This window comes from Habropoda laboriosa, unplaced genomic scaffold (assembly GCF_001263275.1).
Source record: "Habropoda laboriosa isolate 0110345459 unplaced genomic scaffold, ASM126327v1 scaffold9, whole genome shotgun sequence".
Lineage (NCBI taxonomy): Eukaryota > Metazoa > Arthropoda > Insecta > Hymenoptera > Apidae > Habropoda > Habropoda laboriosa.
This window is the reverse complement of record NW_017100191.1, coordinates 2,799,875-2,818,137: the sequence shown is the minus strand read 5'-3', so window position 1 is coordinate 2,818,137 and position 18,263 is coordinate 2,799,875. Positions and strand designations below refer to the sequence as shown.

Here is an 18,263-nt window from a genome sequence, read left to right as displayed (position 1 = left end):
CAGATCGTGACGAGTGTTCGGAGTGGGGCTTCTGCGAGCAGCTATGCAAGAACACAGAGGGTTCCTACACTTGCAGCTGTTCTCCAGGCTTTGCACTCCAGGCAAGCAACAAATGTCGAGTTACACAGCACTTTGGTGCGAAATTGGAATTATTAGTTGCTCAAGAACGAGCTGTGTGGAGGATGTCTGCCACTGGTGAATCCAAGGTCATTGTGGCCAACACCACAGGTGCCAGTGGAGTGGACTACCTTTATTCCAGGGATCTGCTCTTTTGGAGCGATATTAAGACCAAGAAAGTGCACTCAGAGCCTTTACACCATGAAGATTCCAATTCCAGGGTGGCTATGTACTTGACAAGTTCATGGGGACCAGTGGCAATTGCAGTGGATTGGATAGGAGAGAAGCTGTATGTAGTGGATTCTGTGGCCCAGAAGATTGATGTGCTAGAGTTAGATGGAAGGTACCATGGTATTGCGTTGAGTTCCAACTTGACTAATCCAGCTGACATTGGCTTAGACCCTACGGTTGGCTTAATGTTCATAGCTGATAGTAAACAAGTGCTAAGGGCTCATATGGATGGCACTGCAGCTTTCCCAGTAGTTTTTGAAGCAGCTTACAAGGTATCTGGCGTGGCTGTAGACGTGTTTGCTCGAAGGATCTTCTGGTGTGACTCTCAGCTGGACTATATAGAAACTGCTGACTATATGGGTCGAAACAGAGTCATGGTGCTCAGAGGGCCACATACACCAGCCCCAACAAGACTGACCCTCTTTGAGAACAAGATCTACTGGACAGATGGCACAAAACAAGCCATCATGGTTGTGGACAAGACAGAAGGTGATTATTCGATACAAACTATCTTCAAAATGAGGGACGCAAAGGGGATTAAGGCCCTGCATCCCCTCACCCAACCTACAGTGTGGAACCCTTGTGGAAACAACAATGGTGGTTGTCAACACATGTGCATAGTTACTGCCGCTAGCGGCCAGGAGAACAGATTAGGCTATAGGTGCGCCTGTGACATAGGCTGGAGGTTATCCAGTGATCAGAGGAATTGCAACCTGGTCCAGGAGTTCTTGATGTACTCACAGCAGAGATTCATCAAGGGCAGAGTGCTGGATCCTGTGATGGAGGGATTCAGCGATGCCATCTCACCTGTGGTCTCCAGGAGAGCCAGATTCGTCGGTCTGGACTATGATGCGCATGATCAATACATTTACTACAGCGACGTTTTGCAAGACGTGATCTACAGGGTCCGTCAAAATGGTATCAATAGGGAAATCGTTTTAGCCAGTCAGAACGAAGGTGTGGAGGGTCTTGCAGTTGATTGGGCTGCCAAGAACTTGTACTACATCGACTCTAGAAAAGGAACACTGAACGTCTTGAGCACTAGGAACGTCACCTATCGTAGAACATTGCTGAAGAACTTGAAGAGGCCTAGAGCCATTGTGATTCATCCTAACCAGGGATACATTTTTTTCTCAGAATGGGACAGGCCTGCTAATATCAGTAGAGCCTACACCGATGGTACTAACTTGTTAGTCTTCAAAAATCTGACTTTAGGTTGGCCCAATGGCCTGGCCATAGATTTTGCCAAAGACAGGTTATACTGGTGCGATGCTCTATTAGATCATGTGCAACATTCCAACCTAAATGGTACGGACGTAAGAATGGTTAACTCCTTGCTGATTAGACATCCCTTCTCTATGGCCATTCATGAGCAATGGATGTACATCACTGACTGGAGGTTAGATGCTATTATCAGGCTTCACAAAGAAACTGGTGAACAGGAGTCTATTTTGGTGCGCCAGCCTGAGACGAACAGACTCTACGGCGTAAAAGTCTACAGCCGTGATATTCAATCTTCTCTACCAGACCATCCATGCTCTATTAATAACGGTGGCTGTGAGAAATTATGTTTCGCCATTCCTCAGAATAGCACCAACAAGTACGGCACCGCCAGGCTGACCAGAGTTTGCGGTTGCCCCTATGGTGAACGCATTCAAGGGAATGGTAAAACCTGTGCACCTGATCCAGAGGCGGAACCTCCACTAGAGGCCTGTCCAAATACATGGGACTTCACCTGCGCCAATCAAAGATGCGTATCCCACGCCTGGGTTTGTGACGGTGAGAACGACTGTCTGGACAACAGTGATGAAAGAAACTGCACCAAACCTACTTGTGCTCCTCACGAGTTTCAATGCAAGTCCGGTAGATGCGTCCCCATAGGCTTCGTTTGCGACTCTGAGAACGATTGTGGGGATTATAGCGACGAAGCTCGTTGTCCAAACGTCACGTGCAGCGCCAACCAGTTCGCCTGTGCCAACAACAGATGCATACCCAGTACCTGGAAGTGTGACTCTGAGAACGATTGCGGAGACAATTCTGATGAGGGAGACTTCTGTGTAGCTACGACATGTTCCTACTTCCAGTTCGCCTGTCCTACTACTGGCCACTGTATCCCGCAGGCCTGGGTCTGTGACGGCGACAAAGATTGTTTCGACCAGCAGGACGAAGCAGGCTGTCCACCTGTGACCTGCCTGAGCAGCCAGTTCACATGCGCCGATCAGAAGATGTGCGTTCTTGATTCATACAAATGTGACAGTATATCTGACTGCAATGATGGCAGCGACGAGGTTGGCTGTCCCTCCTTGGCTCCTGACCAATGCAACACCGACAAGCAATTCCAGTGTGTCAGCTCAGGCATCTGTATTCCAAGGAGTTGGTACTGTGATGGTACTGCAGACTGTCAGGACAGGTCAGACGAGCCAGCCTCTTGCGGACAGGTAGGGTGTCAACCAGGATTCTTCAAGTGCAGAAACGAAAAGTGCGTGTTCAAAGCTTACATCTGCGATGGAAAGGACGACTGTGGCGATGGGTCTGACGAGGATACTGAGCTGCACGCCTGCACAGCTCCTGAATTCAAGTGTGAGTCCCAGCAATGGAAGTGTCCAAACGTGACAGATAGGTGTGTGAACATAACCAGTGTATGCGACGGGAAATTTGACTGTCCCAATGGCGCAGACGAGGGTATAGGATGCAATTTTCAGGAATGTGAGTTCAGAGGAGGCTACTGCAGCAATGGGTGTATCCACACACCTATGGGTAAACAGTGCACGTGTCCTCCCGGTGAGGAACTAAACGAGGATGGTTACACGTGCCAGGACCTGAACGAATGTGAGCCACCTGGACGTTGTTCTCAAATTTGTGTGAATACTAAAGGTGGATACTACTGTAATTGTGTTGATGGTTACCTTTTAGAGAAGGACAAACATACTTGTAAAGCGTTCAATCACAGTGCAGGGTTTTTGATCATATCCAACAGGCATACAATTCTTGTGGCTGATCTACAAGATCTGGCCTTGGAAAGGGTACCAATTAATGTAGAGAACGTTGTTGCAACTGCTAGTAACATGCACACAGGTACCATCTTCTGGTCAGACATGAAACTAAAGAAGATTTCTAGGTTAGATCTGGGTAGGGACCCTGAGGATGTGATTTCGACTGGTTTGGACCTGGTGGAAGGGCTTGCCTATGATTGGATAGGTCAGAACTTGTACTGGTTGGATTCTAAACTGAACACCATTGAGGTAGCTAAGGAAACTGGAAGTAGTAGAATGATACTGGTTAAAGAGAACATTACACAGCCCAGAGGTATGTGTTTGGATCCCAGACCTGGGGCTAGATGGCTATTCTGGACAGACTGGGGTGAGAATCCAAGAATAGAAAGGATTGGCATGGATGGTAATAATAGATCAACCATCATTAGTACAAAAATCTACTGGCCCAATGGTCTTGCTTTGGACATTGCAAATAAGAGAATATACTTTGCTGACAGTAAATTGGATTTCATCGATACGTGTCTTTATGATGGAAGCAAGAGGATCCAGGTACTGGCTAGCTCTCACTATTTACTACATCCTCACTCCTTAACGTTATTTGAGGACACTATGTACTGGACAGATAGACAATTGAACAGGGTTTTGTCTGCTCACAAATTCTATGGTGTGAATCAGACAGTGGTGTCTCATTTGATATCCCAACCCTTATCAATACATGTTCATCATCCAGTTCTACAGCCAATCACTCCAAATCCTTGTGCAAATGCCACCTGTGCTCACCTTTGTCTGTTGTCCCCTACAAATTCACAAGGTTACACCTGTAAGTGTCAAGTTGGATTCAAACTAGTGTTCAATGGACAGTGTTTGGAGGAAGAGACTCCTTATCTGATGGTTCTGCGTGGTTCACAGATTGTGGACGTTTCTCTGGTACCAGGAAGCACAAAGACAGGTTACATCACTCCTGTAGTTGGAGTAGAAGGTGGAAAGTTCATTGACTACGATAGAAAAGAGAGAATGATCTACTGGTTGCAGACCAAGGACGACGACGATGAGAATGGCACAATTTATGTGACTCCATACAACGGTGGTAACAGAACAGAGTTCCCCAGTCCTTCTGGAGAAAGTGGAATCGTTGGAGCACCGTCTGCAATGGCGTTCGACTGGTTGGGAAGAAATCTGTTTATAGGAAACAAATATGCCTCCAACATTGAAGCTATAAAGGTGGATGGTAAGATTAGATATAGGACAATAGTGCTTGCCAATGATGGTAACAAGACCTCTGTAGCTAAACCAAAGGCTATGTGCGTTGATCCTCTGGAGGGACATATATTCTGGGTAGATGATGGCAGCTTTGGCATCCCTATGAAGATTGGAAGGGTAAATATGGATGGTACAAATCCCATAATTTTGGTTGACAATGTAGAGAGACCAGAGGCCATTACAATTGACATTCCTTCTAAGACTATATACTTCAGCTCATTATACCCAGCTCTGATTATGGCAATCTCAACAGATGGAAGAAATTTGAGGAAAATAGTCTCAGAGAATATAGCATTGCCAAAAGCACTAGCTGTTCATGAGTCCAGGTTATATCTCCTCGATCCAAGGTATGACAAAATAGAAAGAGTAGATCTACCAGATGGAGGTAACCCTACCACAATAATTGACAATGATTCTGAGTTGAAGACACTGACTATTTATAAGAAAAGGGTCACTGGTGATCATCCATGCTTTGTGAACAATGGAGGCTGTGAGCAGATCTGTCTTCCAGCCTCTGGGGGCACCAGGGTCTGTGCTTGCGGTATGGAGTACCGCAAGGTCAGTGACACCACCTGTGAACCCTTCAAGACCTTCGCTGTGGTCACTCAATTGGACGTAGCCAGAGGATACAGCTTGAAAGACGCGAAGGAAGCAATGGTACCAATCTCTGGAGTGGGCCATCATATTCTCCATGTTGATGTTTACTATGAAGGCAACTGGATCTACTGGGTAGAGTTCAACCGTGGCACATGGAATGGAATATTCCGTGTTAGGCCAAATGGCACTGAACTGCAGCATGTTGTGAAGCAAGGTATAGGCTCTAATGGTATCAGAGGCCTTGCCATCGACTGGGTGGCTAGAAACCTTTACTTCACCAATGTATTCCCTCATGACAACTATGTAGAAGTATGTAAGCTGGATGGTAGCAATAGAAAGGTGCTGGTGAAGAAGACCACGGATTCTCCTAGAGAATTAGCTGTGAACCCTATAAAAAGGTATCTCTACTGGATAGATTATGGTCAGTATCCAAGATTAGGCAAAGCCTATCTGGATGGAAGCAACTGGGTTCCCATAGTCACCTCTGGCATCAGCACTCCACGTGACATAACCATTGATCCTGTTACACATGACGTCTACTGGGTAGACTCCAAGCAAGACACTATTCAGAAGGTCTCATATACTGGAGGAAACCGTCAGGTCATCAGGAGGAACTTGCCTAACCCCATGGGAGTGGCTATTTATGGTAATGATGTCTACTGGGTTGACAGGAACTTGGCAACAGTGTTCAAGGCCAGCAAACAGGCCAATATTAGCTTACCAACGACAGTGAGGTCAAATTTGCCTAAGTTGAGGGATATTGTGATGTTTGACCAGAATAGTCAGCCTCCAGATTCCGCAAATCCTTGCTCCTCAGATGGAAATGCAGGATGTGAGCAATTATGCTTTGCTATGCCCAAGGAAAACGTAGTTTCTTTCAAATGTGAATGTGCAGTTGGAAAATTGGCTGCTGATGGCAAAAGTTGTGAGAATGTGGATGAGTACCTGGTGTTTGCAACCAGAACAGAGATCAGAGCTATTAGTATGGATCCACAGAACACCAGTATACCATTTAATTCTGTAGGGAACCTAACGAATGTGGTAGGTGTAGACTTTGATTACCAAGATAAGAAATTACTGTTCACTCAAATCAGACCTTGGGCAAAGATAGCTTGGATGCAAGCAGAGAATCCTTCTTCCTCTGAGATACATACATTAATCAATAAGGGAATTAATCCAGAGGGTATTTCCTATGACTGGACACAGAAGAAGGTCTACTGGACAGACTCTTCGAACAACAGTATTTATGCAATGGATTTAGATGGATCCAACCTTGTCATGATTGCCAGAGTAGACAGGCCTAGGGCTATCGTGGTGGATCCTTGTAATGGATCATTGTACTACACTGACTGGGGTCGTTTTGGAACGTCTGGAAAGATTTTCAGAACCACCATGGCAGGTTCTTTGAAGAAGGCTATCATAGATAAGGATCTTTCTCAACCCAGTGGCTTGGCAATTGATTATGAAGATCGTATGCTCTACTGGACTGATGCAGTTAGGGAGAAGATAGAGCGTTCAGAGTTGGATGGAAAGAACCGTCAGATATTAGTCAGTGCAACCATATATCCTTTTGCCATAACAGTCTTTAGGGAGCACATTTACTGGACAGATCTTCAGCTGAGAGGAGTTTATCGTGCTGAGAAGCATACAGGAGCAAACAAAGTAGAACTGGTTAAACGATTGGAGGATTCACCTAGAGACTTGCACATTTATTCAGCAGCTAGGCAACAGTGCAAAGTGAATCCTTGTAATATTTCCAATGGTGGCTGCGATCAATCTTGTCATCCAGGAATAAATGGCTCAGCAGAATGCAAGTGTGACGACAACAGTAGACTAGTGAACGAAGACAGGATGTGTGTTCCTAAGAACGTAACCTGCGATTCTAGTAAATTTGGTTGTAGGAACGGTCGCTGCATCTCTAGGATGTGGGCATGCGACGGTGATGACGACTGTGGTGATGGTTCTGATGAAGATACCAATTATTGTTCCTACCACTCATGCAGTCCTAATGAATTCAGGTGTAATAATGGTAGATGTATCTTCAAGACCTGGAAGTGTGATCATGAAAACGATTGTCGTGATGGCAGTGATGAGGAAGGCTGTGTATATCCCCCTTGTGCTGCTGGGGAGTTCACATGTGCCAACTATCGCTGTATCCCGCAATCAATGGTTTGCAATGGTATTAATGACTGCAAAGACAATGTCACCTCTGATGAGACCCATGAACGTTGTCCCAGAAACACTACATGTCCACCTAATCACCTCAAATGTGAAAAGACCAACATTTGTGTGGAACCATACTGGCTTTGTGATGGAGACAATGACTGTGGAGACAATAGTGATGAGAACCCATTGCACTGTGCCCAAAGAACATGTCCACAGAGCAGTTTCAGGTGTCCCAACCACAGATGTATTCCAGCTACCTGGTACTGTGATGGAGATGATGATTGCCTGGATGGCAGTGATGAACCACCAGGCTACTGTCAGTCAGAAGGCAGAACTTGCTTTGGCGACCTGTTCACTTGTGATAATGGAAATTGTATACCTAGGATCTACATTTGTGATGGAGACAATGACTGCTTGGATCAGTCCGATGAGGATGAACGTCACCAGTGCAATGATAGGAAGTGTGACGAAGAGACTGAGTTCACCTGTACTGCGAATAAAGTTTGGAACAGGGCACAATGTATTCCAAAGAAATGGTTGTGTGATGGAGATCCAGACTGTGTAGATGGAGCTGATGAGAATGTAACCCTACATCACTGTCCCACTCCAACACCCTGTGCTGAGAATCAGTTCACCTGTGACAATGGACGTTGTTTAAATCGGAATTGGCTTTGTGATCATGACAATGACTGTGGAGATGGTAGTGATGAAGGGAAGTTTTGCAACTCCAGATACAAGCCTTGCACTGGCCAGGAATTCACTTGTCATAATTTTAAATGCATCAGGAAACAGTTCCGCTGTGATGATCAGGATGACTGTGGTGATCATTCAGATGAAGATGGCTGTCGTGAGTAGTGCACTGCTCTTTCAAATAGTTTATAAATGCACAAAAATTTATTAAATAACTATTTTGCAAAATTACAGCACCAAAAATGAAGAACTCCACCTGCCCAAATCCAGGAGAATTCATGTGTGCAAATGGAAGCTGTATCGACCAGCGATTGGTCTGCAATAAGGAACCTGACTGTGCAGATGAGAGTGACGAGCCTGCCCATTGTAACGTGGATGAGTGTATTCTTGTAGAAGTGAATCAGTGTGCACACAAGTGTGTGGACACGCCAACAAGTTACTATTGCGAATGCAATCCAGGTTACAGACTTCTAGATGATGGTAAAGCCTGTGAAGATATAGATGAGTGTATGGAGACTCCACAGGTGTGTAGCCAACAGTGCCAGAACACACCAGGAAGCTTCTACTGCAAGTGTAACCACTACTGGTACGAGCGTGCTGCTGATGAGCACACTTGCAAGAGGAGAGATAACATTAAACCCTGGATCATCTTCACAAATAAGTATTATGTCAGGAACATGTCCATTGATGCTTCCAATTACAGTCTGATGCATCAGGATCTCATAAATGTTGTTGCACTGGATGCTGATTACTCTGAACAGATGCTCTACTTCTGTGATGTTACTGCTAAGACAATCTTCAGGTGAATTTAATTATCTTATTTAGGAAAATAATGGTACACAAAACTGGTTAGGTCAACTTCTTCACATAAAAATGTTTTGCAGAGCACCCATTGCAGGTGGAGAGAAAGAGGCAATTATTAGACATGATAGCCTTGGTTTGGAAGGAATATCAGTTGACTGGGTGGGTCGAAAATTATACTGGCTTGACAGACATGCCAAACACTTGGATGTTGCAGAATTAAATGGTACCAATAGGAAGACTCTGTTGACTGGCATAGCAGATCCACGTGCTATTGTTGTCCATCCTGGTACAGGGTACCTGTACTTCACTTCTTGGCACCTTCAAGTAATTTTTATTGACTTCAAACCAGCTTCCACATATTGTAATAATTAATATGATAATTGTTTTTAATTTGCAGGCTTATATAGGTAAAATGGGAATGGATGGTAGTAATTTCACAAGGATCCTCACTTGGGAGGATGACATTGCTTGGCCAAACGCTTTAACCATCGACTACTTCACTGACAGAATCTTCTGGGCGGATGCTCACTTGGATTATATAGCATTTGCTGATTTGGAGGGTCACAATAGACGCAAAGTTCTTTCTGGAGCAGCTGTGCCCCACGTTTTTGCCATCACAGTCTTCGACGATTACATCTTTTGGACAGATTGGAACCTAAAGGCCATCAGTAGAGCTGAAAAGTTTTCTGGAGCCACTCTGAGAGTGCTCAGGAACACTACACACAGACCATACGACATCCACGCGTATCATCCTCTCAGACAATTGCCTTACAACAACCCATGTATGGAGAACAATGGCGGTTGCTCTCATCTCTGTTTAATTTCTCCACCAGCTAGTTCTTATTTATTAGAAGGTTATGGTCAACCTGGAGTGACTTCATACAAATGCAAATGTCCCAATCAGTTCATATTGGAGAAGGATGGAAAGACTTGCAAAGCCAATTGCACTGCTGGCCAACATAATTGTGGTCCTCCTGATGAAAAATGTATACCGTGGTACTGGAAGTGAGTATAACACTCAGAGTACTACTTTTTGTTATAATTTTATTGAATATTTATTAGCAAGCACACATTCACTCATCCATACTTCTTGATTCTTAAGGTGTGACGGTGAAAAGGATTGCAAAGATGGCTCAGACGAACCGGCCAGTTGTCCAACAAGAGTTTGCAGGCCCAGTGTCTTCCAGTGTGCCAATGGTAACTGCAGACCAACTGTGGCTGTTTGTGATGGCGCTGATGACTGTGGAGACAAGAGTGATGAAGCTCACTGTAGCCTAGAATGTGGTGAATTGGAATTTAAGTGTAAATCCAATGGACGTTGCATCCATGAGTCTTGGAAGTGTGATGGGGACGCTGATTGCAAAGATGGCAGCGATGAGGATCCAGTCATCTGTCGTAAGTGTCATAGTAACACCAATTTATGATATAGAAATTATTGAATATTCAACTATCTTAACTTTATTCATTTAGATAATCGACAATGCGATCCAAACACGGAATTCACCTGCAAAAATGGCAGATGCATCCAGAAAGTGTGGATGTGCGATTCAGATAATGATTGTGGCGACGACAGCGATGAACCAGCGTACATGTGTCGTCAGAAAAATTGTACAACAGGTTGGCAGAGGTGTCCAGGTCATGCCAACTACCGTTGCATACCAAAATGGCTATTTTGTGATGGCAAAGACGACTGTCGAGACGGCTCTGACGAACTTGCCGAGAACTGTCCCAAATGTGACCCTGAAATGGATTTCAAGTGTGCCAATAATAGATGTGTGCCCAAGCAATGGCTCTGTGACTTTGCTGACGATTGTGGGGACGGCAGTGACGAGGCTGAAGCTATGTGCAAGGATCGCTATAGAAAATGTTCTGAGTCTGAATTTAGGTGTGGTAATGGCAAGTGCATAGCCTCCAGATGGAGATGTGACAATGAGGATGACTGTGGAGATAACAGTGACGAAAATGGCTGTCAAGAGTTTGTCTGCAAGGTACATAAGATTAAATTATAATTATGTAATAATTATGATAGATTTTAATTATGGAAAGTGCATTTTTATTGCAGGGTGATACATTCCAATGTACAAGTGGCCATTGCATAGCATCATATTTGAAATGTGATGGCACAAGGGACTGCAGAGACATGAGCGACGAGATTGGATGTCCACCAAGATATCCAGGTGGAAGATACTGTCCACAATCAAGATTTCAGTGTGATAATAATCTCTGCGTCTACCTCATGGACATCTGTGATGGAAGTGACGACTGTGGTGATGGTTCTGATGAGAATCCTAACATGTGTGGTAAGTTTTCCATAAAATATCAAAATAAATTCTTAGAATTGAGGGTATTTGTATTATTTTGTAATATTTTACAGCAAATTTCAAGTGTGACACAAATAGGAGGTTCCAATGCGCTAACCATAAATGCATCGCCAAGTATCAACTGTGTGACGGTATCGACAACTGTGGAGATGGGTCTGATGAAAACAATATGACCATGTGCGCTTCCAAAGTGCGTCAATGTGACCCCATAACCGAGTATACTTGCGCCACCAAGAAGTGTATCGATAGATCTAAGCTCTGCGACTTTGCTGACGACTGTGGAGACTCCTCTGATGAACTTGGATGCCGTAAGTTTCAAGATTTTGTTAATATTAGTAGTTTGAGTGATTAAAGAGGGTATGCAACCATGGAAGCCTAAAAGAATGGGGAAATCTAACATTTCTTTTTCACCTATAAATATTTGGTAAAAAGAACAAAATTTTTATAGGGAACGTTAAGTAACATCTTAACTCTATTTTCATATTTTTTTTATTACTTTAAAATTATAAAATAGTAGAGTTGTACAACATTATCTAATTCCATGTTCAGCGGAACCTTGTTAGCTTGTACCCAGCGACAAAAGTGACTGGAATATAAAAAATAAAAAATTTTGGAGACAACTTATACAAAAATAGATTATCTTCAATGTAGTGTAAGATTTTTCAATAATTTTGAAAAATGAGAAAATGGCGACTTGTTACAGATAAAATTATTGTTTTTGCTAAAAACAATCAACTTTAAATATTTATAAAAATTCAACGAATTGAGACATCAAAAAAATCGTACGCTACATTATAGTAAAAATTTCAAGTTAAACGGATGAAGAATTTCAAAGATCTACTGGGTGCAAGTTCGGAAAACATAGTTTAAAAAAGAACGCATCTAAAGTTTTAAGTTAATCTTTCTCTGAAATAAATGAAAATTTCTAAAAATTCACCCTTAATCTGCAATTCCGGATCCATAAAGAGACCCTTTTGTCTCTAAAAAATCATCAGATTCTTGTTTCTTAGCTGCTCTTAGCAGTTGCCGAGCTTCTTTTGAATTTTCCGAAGCCCGAATCTCTGCATGTTTTAGCCCTCGTTCGTCTATTTCCTCGCAAATATTATGTGCATTATTTCCAATCTTTAAATTCATAAGTTGCATCATTGATAGAATGTTTGTATAATCATTAAAAATACTAGCACCAATAAATACCGCAATGTTGACTATTCTTTTGCTATAAAATGTTATTTTTGAAGCAATTGTCCAATATATTCTGTTAACACTTTGACGTCCGCTGTCACGTATACGTAACTTCGCCAGGACGAGCGGTTTTCGGTTTTCGGCCGGCATCACGCTGACATGACTTCATTTTTTTTTTCTCAAAAAAAGTATCATAACTACACTCTAAAAGACTGAACGAAAAGTGCTGGGGTACGATCTAGGTGAGAGTCGCCGGCGGCTGCAACGAATTTTCAAGTGAAATGTACGGACGTCATAATGTTAATACAGTTTAAAAATGTACGGTAAGGTAGTTTTCTTAAAATTATGTCAATAAGCACACCTAAAAAGTCATATTAATGACAAGAAATTAAACGAAATTTTTCCCTTTTAGCAGTGTCACATCGGGCCGTCTTAACTGACATGACATGCAGTCGTTTTCAATGCTATAACTTTGTCAATTTTTTAAATTACAAAAAACCCTTCTACCACAGTATTCAAAAGTATTTTGACATCACAGATACAAAACTTCACAGTATGCAAAACTTTAAAAGGAAGATAAAAAAATGTTTTCGATTTTTTGAAGCCGACAAGGTTACATACCCCTTTAAATATTCATTTATTTCCATAGATCACAATAAACCCTGCTTGGAGAGCAACAAAGGAGGCTGTTCGCACTATTGCCACAACATCACCGATGGTGGCTACATTTGCGCCTGCTATCCGGGCTATATAATCGCTCAGGACAACAGAAAGCACTGTGAGGACATAGATGAATGCACCACTGGTCAACATCAGTGTTCTCAGCTTTGTACCAACTTGAATGGCACCTATACTTGTTCGTGTAGACAAGGTTTTGAACTGTCTGATAACCGTAGTGGCGTCTGCAGAGCCATAGACATCGACATGATGATCTTATTCGCCAATGGGCCTGGAATTAGGGCCTACGATCTCCACGAGAATGAGGAATTGGAGGTTATAGCGAACGAGAAAAGAGTACAGGCTCTAGATTTCGATCCCAAGACAGAATACGTATTCTGGATCGATGGGTATGACAATTCCATCAAGAGGTCATACATGGTGAACGCTAAAGGTGGCCAGGTGAAGATTGGATACGCTCAGAATCTCAATATAAAAAGTAATTATCGTTTATGAGACTTATCCACGTGTTTACAGATTATATGATGTAAAATAAACCATTATTTTCGTTAAAGGTGAGTCAGGGCTCACGAGTTTGGCTGTAGACTGGATCTCAGGTAATCTCTACTGGACAGAGATCGATTCCTCAGGAGCAACACCGTTTGGACGAGTGATGGTGTCAAAAGCAGATGGTAGATACCGTCGTAGTTTGATAACAGTGGGGTTGGAGATCCCAACAGCGATTGTGGTGGACCCAGAGTTAGGTAAAGCCATCTGGGCGGATGCAGGAAGTGAGCCAAAGATAGAAATTGCTTGGATGGATGGCGACAGGAGGAAACAACTGGTCTCTGACCGAATAGGGCAGCCCATAGCTCTCACTATTGACTATTCCATGCAGCATGTGCTTTACTGGGCTGACAGCAAGCTGAACACTATAGAATCTGTTGAACAGGTAACCTTTAAGGCACCTTTATCTTAGCTTATGTCCAAAAAATGTATCCTCACTCTAAGAATAATCATTTTTCTTTAGGATGGATCAAATAGAAAAGTAATCCTCAAAGGAGAGAGCCTAAAGCATCCAGTTTCTTTGGACATCTTCGAGAGCAGCTTATATTGGGTGACTAGAAGGAGTGGGGAATTAATTAAGCAGGATAAATTCGGTAGAGGTGTGCCAGAAATCATTGTCAAGCATATACCACACTCAGGAGGTATCAAAGTGTACCATCAACAAAGATACAACATTTCTTTGAGGAACCTTTGTCATGAAGACCAGTGCACCCACTTGTGTGTACCAATCCCTGGTGGAAATAGATGTCTGTGCTCGGATAGTATAGGTCCGCTTCAACAGAGGGAAACTATACGGTCCAATGAACGCCATTGCGACGCTACAAACGAGAGACCACTTCCTGCACCCAGGATCTGCCCCTGCAGGAATGGTGGACTATGTCAGGAAGCCGAGGATAGTAAGTTGCAATGCGACTGTCCCGTTCCCTTCCATGGAGAGTTCTGTGAGGTTATGGTGGGTGTCAGGTCTAGTAACGCCACTGCTGCTATAGTGATCCCCATTGTTATCTCTGTCCTGGTCCTCCTTGGAGCTGCTGCTGTCATTATGGTGCTCAAAAAACGACCATTGTAAGTCATCTAACCTAATTTTTAAGGTCAATTTTTTGTCTGTTTGATTTTATAATTTGAATAATGGTTTGTTTCTGGTAGTGGAAAACCTGGAGGCCTTGGCAGTTTGACTGGTGCTCAGAGCGTATCCTTTAGACAAGGGAGCAATGTAGAGTTTGGTGTACCTGCTCATGAAAGAATGGTACGTAGGAGTTCTTTACTATTTTTCAAACTTTAAAGCAATGTTTCACTTAACCTGATATAACTTTTAGAACTAACAACTAGTATTTTATTTACAAATGCAATGGTGCTTGTTAAATAGGAACCATTAGACGTGGAGTACAATCTTGGTGACGTGAGCAACAAGAATAGGGACTTCAGTAACCCCATGTACGACGCGGTGAACACAGAAACTGGTGCCACAAACGGCACTGGCGCTAGCAGCATGTATGAATTGCCGGCTGAGATGAAACCATCCAGCATCCAGCATAAGGAACCACCGCAGTTGCACCTGAAGAGAAGAGAACTCGATCCGACGCCTATTGATTCGGGGAAGGACACGCAGCAGTTGGTCGAGGAGGACAAGTCCGAGTGCTAGATAGTTTAACTCTTTCGTGCAGTGACGTAGTTAGAAGTTTTTAGGTTATTTGGAGGAAGAAAAGTGGCAGGATCTTATTATATATATATATATATTTTTTAGCAATTTTAATGAATGATTTATTCGCAAGTTCGTTGCAATTGTTACTTGTTAGTCTTATAAACGTGTCGTTGTTTCATTTTTTTAAAGCGTAGTTGTTTAATTAATAGTAATCTTTTATAAATTCTGACAGTTCGAAAACTGTGCTGTTCCTCGGCACAGGACTTTTTTATGCTTCTCAGACGCACACATAAGTATATTTAGATTCGACCAAGAAGATTTTTAACGGAGCACAAGACTGAGTAAAATTCTGGGAGGAAATAAAGCGCAATGGAAGACTTCCGGATTAAACACCAAACTAAATATGTCGTATTACTATGAAACCTTTGCGATGAAATTATGAATGTGTTTTAGCGGTACATATTTTCTAACCTGTTTTCAATGAGTTCAGGAGAAGAATGGAGGTTCAGAAAATGCATCTGACTACGCCACTGCGTCTACGTAGGGATGCTCTCGTATCTGTGACACTTCTGTCTCACTACAATTCACATATTTTAATTCTGAAGCTCAATCAGATCAGAATAAGTATTTGAAACGACCGAGAAATCTTAAATTGGAAGAAAATTTTTTATATTAACAATCTGAAGAAAAATAAAATAGATTTTCTACTTTTGATTCAAGTTGAGACTGAAGTGCAACCAATGACGAGTTTGTGTCATCTTAGGTGCGATTTGTAAGTCTTGTAAATACGATTATCGCAAAATATTAATTTTCACTTTGTCCATGTACCATAAATGAAGCAAAACATTCCATACTTTTCTTGATGGCAGCTCGAGATGAATTTTTATGGGACTGTACTGTCAGGGAACCAGGCCTCGATGGGAGCGAGTCATCTCGCGAAAGCGTTTTACTTCGCGGAAAAAAGAAAAAGGAGAGACTAAAACATATCTCTTTTTAAGGGAGAATAAATAACGTTTTCTCTCTTTTTCCTTCTTTTTTTAAGCTTGCTCGGCCACACATGAGCATTGTTATATGCATTTGTACATTTTTTTTTCTAGACTATGCGCGGGGAACGTCAGTGTACAGTTTTTTTTCCGTAGTAGCTGTGATCATAAAAAAATTTACAAATTGGGTCGAGTATGCAAGGTGATCTATATATCGAACGAACAAAGCGTACCCGTATTTTTTTTTTGCGTGTACGTCCCAAACATGAGTGAGAGAGAGAGAGAGAGAGAGAGAGAGAGGGAGAGGGGAATCTTTTTTCTTTTTATTTTTCTCTTTTTAAAGATTTATTATTATTATTATTCGGTACAGTAGAATCTCGATTATAGTTAGGAAAGATTACCACAGAGAGTGAGAGAGAGAGAGAGAGAGAGAGAGAGAGAGAAGAAAGTATTTTATAAGATTCTGTAACATTGGAATTATGCAGTTTTGTTGTTGTATGTTGCGTATCAAATTATACAGATTGTTAACTCTACGCTGGATCAGTGACTTTTTTTTCTTCACCAACATTCATCAACCTGATATATAAATATATATTTCAAATAAAATTTATCAATTTGCAATCTATTTTACAGAGTGTAATATAGTAGTACCATGTATTTTGTTAATCGATTAGGGTAAAAAGCTTCTCACAGTGATTATTAGTTAATCAAGCTTCTACTGTACAATCATTGTTTTCTTTTGTTTTCTAATGTAATTATAAAACAAGCGTTGTACATAGGTTTTACAAATCAACGAAGATAATGAGCGGCACTGACCTACCTTCTTTACAAGTTTATACATAAAGTTATATAAATAAAGAAATCTATATATATATATATGTACGTGCGTATGTATGTATGTACGTACGTACATATGTATGTACGTATGTATATATGTATATACGCATGTATGCATGTACGTCGCGTATGTATGTACGTATATATGCACGCGTGTATATGTACGCATTAAGTATGCATGAGTATGCATGTATGTACACATGTATGTGCGCATGTATGTATGTATGTGCGTATAGGTAAATTAATGCGCATCATCATCAAGAATCGACAATATCTCCTGGGCGGGACTCCAGAGTGTCCTAATATTATTATTATTATTATTATTATAACTGTATCAGTATTTTCTGTATTTTTTTTTATCAACCCGACGAGATATGACGATTGTTAATATATTGTCCGAACAATTAAACAGGTACCGTCCAAGAATAAATACTGAATTTTACTACTATCCATTTCTTTCACGTATATAAATAGATTGATGCAGGAATTAAAACGGGTAGCAATTAAAAATAACAGCCTGCATCTAATAAGAAAAGAATAACTTTATTCAATGTTACAATGTTACAAAAAAAAAAACAAGATAATATTTTGCTTAAAAGTACATTATTTGAGTCAAACAGGTCTTAAGTTGATTTTTTTAAGTAGAAAAAAAATAAAATTTGACTGGAATGGCATTGTAAGAATTTATAAAATTCTGACATGCATTGAAAATTGAGTACATTAATTTCTATCATTATGCTATGTATCAGTCTTTATTTCGTTGAATTATCTGTTCTGCAAGACATTTTTCAAAATGTATTTCAATTCACAATAAATATAATTCTTATTATTCTACATTTTTATTATTTACATTGCATTAATGAAGATGAAATTCAAATTTGCGATCAACTGATGAATGTAGAGCATTGAAGAGTAAAATTTTATGACGCTTTTCAATGTTATGCTTGTTTTATTAATGAAGTAAGAGATGGGTGCCGCTTTGAGAGAGAATGCACTCACAGTACCCCCTGCTTGTTGTAAGAGACAACTAAAAGGGGAGAGTTGTAGGGCATTAGAAACCCGCATATCCCTATTTCTTTCAAAAAAATTAAATTTCATTTTCAAAAAATGGAATCAATTAAAATACTCCAATCAAGTTCCACATTGAAACTTAAAAGTTCCTATAAATAATGAAATATTTCATAATTTTTCATCATAAAATTGAAAAACAAATTCT

General features: G+C 41.3%; 1 protein-coding gene across 1 annotated transcript in view; it reads left to right on the top strand.

The window, feature by feature from the left end:
* Positions 1-15,293, top strand: part of LOC108570105 (low-density lipoprotein receptor-related protein 2) — a 33,086-nt gene extending 17,793 nt beyond the window's left edge. Inside the window, exons 7-19 of the mRNA XM_017931895.1 lie at positions 4-8,211; positions 8,289-8,856; positions 8,939-9,182; positions 9,256-9,863; positions 9,961-10,253; positions 10,329-10,846; positions 10,921-11,158; positions 11,233-11,487; positions 13,011-13,517; positions 13,594-13,970; positions 14,049-14,650; positions 14,732-14,831; positions 14,952-15,293. Coding sequence (XP_017787384.1) covers positions 4-8,211; positions 8,289-8,856; positions 8,939-9,182; positions 9,256-9,863; positions 9,961-10,253; positions 10,329-10,846; positions 10,921-11,158; positions 11,233-11,487; positions 13,011-13,517; positions 13,594-13,970; positions 14,049-14,650; positions 14,732-14,831; positions 14,952-15,227 — 12,794 coding nt within the window. The 3' untranslated portion in view covers positions 15,228-15,293. The remainder of the gene's footprint in view (positions 1-3; positions 8,212-8,288; positions 8,857-8,938; positions 9,183-9,255; positions 9,864-9,960; positions 10,254-10,328; positions 10,847-10,920; positions 11,159-11,232; positions 11,488-13,010; positions 13,518-13,593; positions 13,971-14,048; positions 14,651-14,731; positions 14,832-14,951) is intronic.
* Positions 15,294-18,263: the final 2,970 nt, after the last annotated feature.